Source organism: Lupinus angustifolius, chromosome LG09, assembly GCF_001865875.1.
Source record: "Lupinus angustifolius cultivar Tanjil chromosome LG09, LupAngTanjil_v1.0, whole genome shotgun sequence".
Classification (NCBI taxonomy): Eukaryota; Viridiplantae; Streptophyta; class Magnoliopsida; order Fabales; family Fabaceae; genus Lupinus; species Lupinus angustifolius.
The window spans coordinates 208,469-218,328 of NC_032017.1; the positions used below are offsets into that span (position 1 = coordinate 208,469).

General features: G+C 27.9%; 1 protein-coding gene across 1 annotated transcript; it reads right to left on the reverse strand.

The window, feature by feature from the left end:
• LOC109355958 (protein DETOXIFICATION 1-like) lies at positions 615–8,254 on the reverse strand. The gene is made up of 7 exons (XM_019599261.1): positions 7,965–8,254; positions 4,824–5,368; positions 3,589–3,675; positions 3,434–3,490; positions 2,231–2,469; positions 996–1,201; positions 615–888 (listed from the first exon to the last, which is right to left on the reverse strand). Exons 1-7 carry the CDS (start codon positions 8,190–8,192, stop codon positions 826–828), a joined length of 1,425 nt encoding a protein of 474 aa, XP_019454806.1. The 5' UTR covers positions 8,193–8,254; the 3' UTR covers positions 615–825.

A 9,860-nucleotide genomic window follows, 5' to 3' on the forward strand; every position in this document is an offset into this window, starting at 1 on the left:
AATAGTTACCTTATGCAATCATAATTGGATTTTTTATGATAAATTGTATTAATCCTACTTTCCAAGTTCACATGGTTGTTTCGGGCTGAAAAGTGACTAAATATGCCAAAAATTGGCCTAGCACAGATGAAGCCAAACAAAGGATCTCGAGTGAAAAGAGTTTTGCTCAACGCACCATTGCTACGCCAAGCGTAGGAGAAAAAATTCAGAAATTACAAAAGAGATCTAGAATGCAAAAACAAAGGAGATTACATAGACTACATATATTGAGTCCAAAATTCACTACCTAGGAAGATAAGAATCCAATTTTAATGTATTATCTTAGGATGATTTATTTTCTTCTTAGTTTGTACATTTATGTAGTTGGAAGATTGATGCAACGAGTAAGGAGTAAAAGTAGTAAAGTTCTTGTATGTTCATGGAGAAGCTGACACTTCTCTATGAATTAGAAGTTCTGAACTTCTTTTGAATCAAACTAAATACACAAATGCTTACCTAGATTAATTTTTAGCTAAGATTGGTTCTTTTTTATTCATTGATGTATTAATGATGATAATAATGCAAAATACCTTACAATTTATTCTTTTTAATCATACGTATGATTGATAATACAATTGAAAAAAGTTACTAATATTATTGTAAGACTAAATTCAATTTACACTGGTGATTATGTTCTTGATACTCAATCGAGTCTTACAATGCTGAAGATGAAGACAAAATGTAGCTAGTGGGCATAATATTTGGTCCAAAAACAAATAAACCTTAAAAAGTTGTCATCTTATGTATAGATAGACAATTATGAAAATAGCCAACTCATTATCAACCTTAAATATCTGTCTCACTCACATGATTTGTTCCATCAAATATTCTATCCCTTGCCATATTTGCCTGCAAAAGTGCATATATATTATCAAAACCTATAAAACACTTATGAAAATATATAAACATATGTATTGGATAAATAATATTTATCTAAAATATTAGTTGTTGTGAACCTGTTTTTTCCAATTTGTAAGAGCAGTGACAAGGGAAAGAAAAATTGATTGGACAATGGACCCCAAAACTATTCCAATCCAAAGGCCTTTTGCACTAAAATGTGCATAGAAGCCAAGTGTTGCACCTATGGGAACTCCTACAAGATAAAATGATCCAAGATTCACATAGGCTCCAAGATATTGCCACCCACCTCCTCTAGCAACTCCTGATTAAAAGAAAGTGAAAACAAGTACTCGCATATGTTATCTTAAAGTTCGTATCATTTCTCATTGGTCAAAAAAATAAAACATGAATTATATATGGAAACATTAAATATTTATTATTTTATGTAGTACCTATGTTACTTATAAGAATTAAATATTATTTAATTGTGTAGGATATCTCAAGATACAAAGTGACAATATAGCATTAAATCAGCTTCTTACTATTGAGACATATGGAAATTGTTATTGCATACATTTGATATAGTCTTAACTAGATCAACACAATATGGAAACATCAATTTCATGGTCTTAAGTAGTGTAAAATGTGAATATTCTGCATATCTAGGTGATATGATTATAAAAATATTTTATAATATATATTTTGAAATAATCTTAACATACATGTGTCATATGGTACAAAAGTTATTTATGAAGATAAGATGCCTTATTTTTAAACTAATTATAAAGAATACATAAACTTTTAAGAAATAAAAATTATATTATCATATCTGCTTACGACTACTCAAAATGTATTGGTACATTCAACCCAAGACAATGAGTTTAACTTTGCAAAACCCCAAAAATGTCTCAATTAATTTTGGGTCATAATTGATTCCTGTGACAAGTAGAGTGTTGAGCACTCCCATATGCTCTTACATTAAATAATAGCTATGACTTTCATATGCGAATATCATTTACCTTATGAGTCATAAACTAATATCTTTTAGACTATTTGGTTATTTCTCCTAACAAGTATCGCTATTAGGAACCAAACTCTTGACATTTTAGTTTTTTTTAGGTTATACAAGGTCTTACACCACTAGGCTGGACGTCATATTAGATTCAGAATATAGTTTAATATATAAGAAATAAAGTTGTAAGAATTTTTTATACATTACCTATCATGCAATTATATAATCTTTATTTTAGAGTGAATATAATTTAACATATAAATAATGTACTATATAGTAACATTATAAAGAACATAAATATTAAAGTAATGAAAACAATGAATAGAGATTAGTAAAAACCTGAAAGAACAGCTTGCAAACTGTCCATAAAAATGGAGAGACATAAGAAAGGAGTTATAACAGCCACATTATGAACAATGAGAGTGTCTTTGGTATATGCATAACCCAATATATGTCTGGAACCAAATAGTGTTGAAGTTACAATAACAACCTCTGTTATTGCAAGGAACATCGATGCATAAATAGCCACTCTAACTGCTTCAGGATTTCCTGCTCCTAATTCATTCGAAACTCTTGTGCTGTCACATGCAATTAATTTACGTGTCAAATTTTGTAGTCAAATTATTATAGGTTATATTGATATTCCTACACAAAAGTTTAGCAACATGGCCTTTCAATTCATAGCTATTTTATAATGATTTAATATGTATATATAGACAATGTAAGAGTTTTTTATACTGTCAACAAATCATCTGTTATTGATTTGTTAATCACTACTGATTTTCAAACAAAAGTAATATGAATCAATAGTGGATGATGTACTCACAGTGTAAAAACTTTATACTGTCAGTGTATGGATTTTAAACTCATTTTATAAAATGTGTAATATGTATGTATATAAGTGTAAAGATTTGTACGCTATTAGTAAATTATTCACCATTCATTTGTATTATTTTTTGAGGAGTTAATGGTGATTAAAATTAAAAAGTGAATAATAAGTTGACAGTACATAAAACTTTTATATTATTAGTCAATACATTTTTTTCTCTTTTATAAATGAGGAAATTGTACTTAGTAACTTGATGTTTATCATTATCACACAAGCACAGACACTCTATTTATTTTTTATTGAGTGAAATTCATATTTCGTTTGAACTCAATCAAAAAAATAGTCTATGCACTAATTAGGAAAAGGTTTTTATATTGTTAACGCAATATTTATAATTTATTTCATTAAACCTAAAACAATATCATGAAGGGTGGATAATATATTAAGTATATAAAAAACTTTATAGTGACAGTACATAAATATTAAGTTTATGTTAAAAATTAATCAAAATTTATATTATGTATTTGTCATTAGGATAAACCTTAGGGTTGCTACATTTTCCCCTTATAATAACTATTAATTTGCATTAAAATTAAAAATAGGCAAGTGGTAAATGATTAAGATTTGTATATGAAAAACAATTTAATAAAAAAGTTGTTAGATTAACATTTTGTGATGAGCATATAGTATGGTTAATTAAGTGAGAAACGAACCTAGCAGCAGCTCCAATTGCATAGGATATGGTGAAGTGCAATGTAGAGATTGTTAAGCTGAATATAAAAAACAATGTAATAGATTAGATTATTTTTTTTAACTTCTAAAATAATGGGTTAATCTGAAAAATTATACAAAAATAATAATATTATACCATATAGATAGAATCGATGTTTGCAATTCTGGATTTGGAAGAAGTCCAGATAGCAATACAAATAACTCGCAAGCCCACCATTTAAGACTACAACACAATAAATTATAGATGTTATATAAATTACATAAATAGATTAATGGGTAGTTTTTTTTATTTTTGTTTTAAGGATAAAAGTGTTAACACTTATAAATAAAACAATAAAAGATTAAAGTATCATATATATTGTTTTTCTTTATAACAAAACTCCTCCTTCTAGTAAAGGATAGAATTCTTAGTCGAAATTTATTTAAATATACAATTCATTTCATTGGCAAGTTGCATATTTGAATCTAATGTGAATGAATATAGACAGAATTTATAAATAGATTAATTGAGTGATGAGTTTAATTATCTCAATCATGCATCCTAATCAACAATCTAAATCATGGGTCCTCTATATTTGTGATGACATTTAAAATAATAATAATTCATAAGTTAAGAATGGGTCCTCTATATTTGTGATGACATCCTAAATAATCTAATAATATATGTGTACTTTAGGCATTCTATTTCTGCACTTTTTCTTCTTCTTTTTATGGTAAAACATCATAATTCAAATTCTTTAAACTCTCCTAGTGTTCATAGATGCTTTTTCTATACATAAAAAATGATAATAGGTCCTGAGTACTTATCCAAAAACACAAATCCGACCCGATTGATATTATATGTGAGTCTAGATGCCCATTGTAATCTCATTGATAGAGTTATTTTTTAAACTCAGATCCGACCCTAGATTCGAAGAAAATTCGACCAATAAATGTCGATCGGGTCAGCATATGAACTTGAACTCGACCCTAGACCTGATTAAATATAATGCATACCTACTCCTTTACGAAAAAATCTTCTCAATATTATTTATTATTATGTATATGTAATTTGACATATGAAATTATATATGTATATATAATGAAAAATTAGAGAATCAATAATATTTTTTACCAAAGTAATATCATTACTCTGTATATAATTGAATAAAGACACTCAAACATGATGAGTGAGTGACCATAAGACGGGTCGAGCTGATTCATATTTGGTCTCTACCCGACCCTAAATATTGATATGGTCTACTAGACCTGATGAGACTAACCTTATTTAGACTCGATCATGATCGGACCATCGACAAACAGGTAGGGTTGGATTACATCACAAAACTCATGTAAAAAATATAAAAGAGTATAAGAAAAGTAAAGAGTTACCAAACCATGACTGCAGCTGGAACACCAAACTGAAAAAACTCTCCAATACCAAGCAAAGCCTTCTTTGAAAACGTGACACGTGTATTCTCACAAGCAGAAGAAAACTTCACAAAGCACAAAAGTAACACCACATTCAACCAAGTACATAGGCTAGTTGAAATTGCAGCACCAACAATTCCTAACTCAAATTTATACACTAAAGTCCAACATGTCACTATATGAAAACACAAAACTATAGCAGAACTTGTAATCATTGGGGTAATTAAACTTTGAGTTTGGAAAAATCTTGTTAAAGGTTTAAGAATTGCAGAACCAAATAAAGCAGGTATTAACCAAATGGCATATTTATGAGCTTCATAAGAGATTATTGGGTTTTGGCCTATGAGTATTAATATTTTGTCTAGGAAAAACCATATAATAGTGATTGGGGCACATATAAAAATGAGAGAGATTATGGCAGTGTAAGTATAGGTTCCAAATTTATCATATTGTTGTGCTCCATATGCTTGGCCACATAGAGTTTCTAATCCACCAGCCATTCCTGACTGCAATATTGAAATAAGAGAAATCAATGTGTCATGATTATGGTTAGTGAAAATAAATATAATATTTTAGGGGATTATACCTTATGCTTAATTTAATTTAAGTGCACTTACTTTGTTATTAATTACTAATTCTTAAATAAAAATATTTTATATATAAATAATAGTGTTGAAAATTTGGGTTGTTTTGTATGTGTCGATGTAATATCTGCCTAAATTAGGGTAGACATAGGCATGTCTGTTTGTGAAAAGAGCATGAAATATCATATATTGCACACGCTAAATATGGACAGACGGACTTGCGAGTGCCCTCTAACAGTTTAAAAATGAAAAAAAAAGTAAATAAAATTAATCAAAATTAAAAAATTAATCATATGTCAATATCACATTTTTAAAATTATACATAACAACATATTAGTTCAAATAATTTAACATCACATATCCTTCAAGTCCAATGAGAAAACAAAATATAACACTTAATAATTAAGATGATAAAACTCATGGGTAGATTGTCCTGCCGATTAGAAATGTTTGTGGGCTAAGCAAACATTTTAGATATGCATTTTGCAATAATAAATATATTTTTCATAATATACTCGAGCCAATACTTCTATGCGGGCGAGCTGACTTTATGGTCATAACCCAAATTGTAAATGATAATAAATATTAATTGAGGAACAATAATATCTTACATAATTGATTATGTGTGACAACCATGTACTAATTTTTTATTGGTTAATTAAATTAAACAATTCATAATTAAAATTAGTTAACGTGATAAACTGTGACATTGACATACCTTGTCCCCTCTTCAACATTTATTTATAACTAAAAAAATTAACATTCAATAATTGCTTTACAGCTAAAAAATGTACTATAACCATAAAAATTTCCAAAGGTGTTACCTCACACTACTAGTTTTATTTCTTCATACTAGCTTATGAACAATTTTCCCTTAAATAGGTAATCTTGTTATTTTGTAGCTAGAAAATAGTAATTGATCAAAGTTGTCTACTTCATATCAATAAAAATGGTTTATAAGATGTTGATCTAATGGTGCAAGGTTCGATAGATTTCTAGGATGATTAAAATATCAATAGTTTGATTTATATAAACGATATTGGTTGGGAGAGACCACCACAAATCTCGAAAGATTTTAATTTCTTAAGACGAGAGAATACTATTGATAGTACAAAACAAGATTTAGCTTTAATAGGTAGAGAAAACTTTCCTAACTTAGGTCAATAGTTATGATGACACTATGAAACTAGGATAATTACAATTACAAAAATGGATAACTCGTGTTCCCTTTTTTTAATGAAGCAGAATTTGGTTGATTTTCAGTTTAGAAAAAAAATACAAAACTGTATAAAATAATCCAAATTGATTACTAATATTGTAGAGTTTTAATAATTCTAATTTCTTAGATTCTTATAATTTTGTGATTCGATATTATTCTAAGCATGTAAAATGATGTGCTATCATTTAACATTTTTCTTATTTTCTTCTTACATTTTAATAGGGTTTTTAGAAACTCAAAAAATCTAAGATTAAATATTATTCTCACAACCAAAGTATGTAGGTATGAGTGAAGACTTGGGTCACTTAAAATGGAGATTTTTATTTATGCATTTGATTATATCTTTATAGATTAGTTACCTACTTATAATAGAAATTTATGGAAAACAAGTCTAACAATTGTATAAAAAAAACTATACACTAAAAACCGATTAAAATGGAATCAATTCTCAAAATGTAAGTATTGAATCCAATTATCCAAACCAATGTAAATAATATTGTTTATTTTAGTTTTGTTTTCTAACTTAAATCGATCTAAACTAATGGTGAACACTCCAATTAATCTACTTTTTTTGGAAAAGTTTGAATTCAGTATAAGACTTTAGAAACAAGAAAATATTTGCACTTTGCATAAAATATGAAAAAGGAAGAAAAATATAAGAAAAGGTGGAAGAGTATATATTCTACCATGTTTATACCATGATACCTAATCTCATTTCTCTTAATTGAATTTAAATATAATAATAATAAAAATGATATAAATGTAAGTAAATAAATCTAAGCATTATTGAATTTAAAACTGACCCCTGAAACGATGAAGGGTCCATTTATTTTTTTTTTTAAATTGATTATTTTGATTAAAAAAATCACCTGACACTTCCAGGTTTGTTTAGTCAGGCTTTAAAAAACACACAAGTCTTGAAAATATGAAATTAAACATATCAAATGTACCATATTTTCAGGTTTGTTTACCAAGATACCATTTTTTCAATCTACTAATTTAAGGACTAACTAGTACATTTACTTTTTTTTAGAGACTATGAATTAAAGTTCAAGATTACATGAGATCAAAAATTCAAAAGTTCTACCAACAACTCGTTAGTTCAGTGGTATAAATTTTTACTGGATCCTCAGATAAGATCAAAAAGTCAAGTGTTCGATTTATAAGAATGACACTTTGTTAGGAGAGACAACTATAAATCCCGAAAACAATTAGTTCCTGACCCAATAGGAAAGGGATACGATTGATTATACCGACCGATAAACTAAGTTGGAATGAAATGAAATGGAGAGAACTTACCAAAACACTAAACCCAGAAACATTGGTGAGAGAAGTAGCAATAGCAACACTTGAAAGGGAAAGCTTGCCAAGATGACCAACCATCATGAATGAAACTACTTGCAAAAGATATTGTAACATAGTCACAACCACCATTGGTAATGCTATAGGTCCCACTTTTTTCAACTCCTCCATTAATGTTTTTCTCATCTTCATCCATGCCCATTTTCCATTATCACCTTCTTCCATGGCTACAACCTTAACAATAATAGTTTCAATATCATTACTTTCCTCTCTTATATATTAGTCACTTTCAGTCACAAATGTTTTATATATATATATAATATGTATGTAGAGGATGAGTCAAGTAGAAATACTTGTAGTATAAAAATTGTGAGAATAATAAATTTGTCTTATAAATGGTCATGAATAATTAGGATTAAAAAGTTAATTGATGATCACATGATACTCATATGTATATATCTTTCAATCTTAATCGTTCAAATTAGATCTAATGATTTATATTAATTATTTACATTTCTCACGATTGCATTTTTCTCAACCTAAATCATTCTCATGTATGTATATATGTGTATAATATATATATATACCTCTGTGGCTATAGCTCCACCTTTGTCGTCTTTATTACTATCTGAATGTAAACAATTATGTGTTATCTTTTTTACTCACCACGGCTATATCTTAAAAAAATAAGTGTACAACCAAAACAATAAAATTGTAAAATAAGGAAAACGTGTCTTATTTTTATTTTTATTTTCTATTTCTTAAATATAGTTTTCATTTTCAGGAAATAAAATTTAGATACTTGTTTAATTTCATCTACTATTTTTTGTTTTAAAAAATTGAAAGAATGGAAATGTGTTTGTTTTATGTATCTTCAATACACCTTTGGTTTTTTAAATGATTAAAATATTTTTAATTATGTTTGGAATGATATATAAACATCCACATGTAATAAAGTAAAAAAACTGAAATAACCCTTTCTATTAAGTTTAATTTTATATTTATATTGTTATCTAAGAAACTTATATTAAACCTATTGAATTGTTGAATAACAAAATAGGTTTTATTTGATTGAACACTAATATATTTTAAGTAAATCCCAACAATCTCTACATTGATTGAAATATCTTGTTGGTTGGAAAATCTATACAACAATATCCACTTTGCTGAATATCTCTACCTACCTTGCTCAATATCTAACTTCTTTTAACAGATTTTTCACATAATTAAGAGCATGCTCTCATTCAACATTACTTTTTTTGAGTATCTTGACGATGTCTCTAAGAGCCTAGCTCTCCAAACTTGTAGTACAACTTCTCGTACCATCGTCTAACAAAACACGCCACAAAACTCTTTATTGTTAGGACGCCTTTCAATATTATGGAACATCTACATCAAAGTTCAACAACAAATGTCTTCTTCAATACTCAGTCAAGTTGAACCTTAGAGCTCCCTTAGAATGTCTCAATCGCTATCATCATTGTCTACTTCAATAATCATAGTTCAAAAGAAATATCAAACTCCACAATAAATAGTATCCTCACAACATACATGTTGAAGTGTTTTTTATTCAGTTGGGTTATCCCTTTTTCTGTTTAGTTTCTGTTTTAGGCAAGTTGATTAATTCTGTTTTGCAAATTCTGTTTTACTTGTATAGGTGACTCTAATTTAATGGAATCCAAGGAGATTAAATGTATTTTATTTTATTCTCATAAGCGAAGATTTCATTTTCAGGAGTTGAATCCATAACTTACAGGTCTCAAGGAATGCAACATTATTGGTGAGGTTTACACTCCAAATTAAATTCTAATGTTAAAATAAGAAACGGGACACATTGCACCCACACACCATGCATACATATTTATATAGATAAGTTGATGATACATATACAAG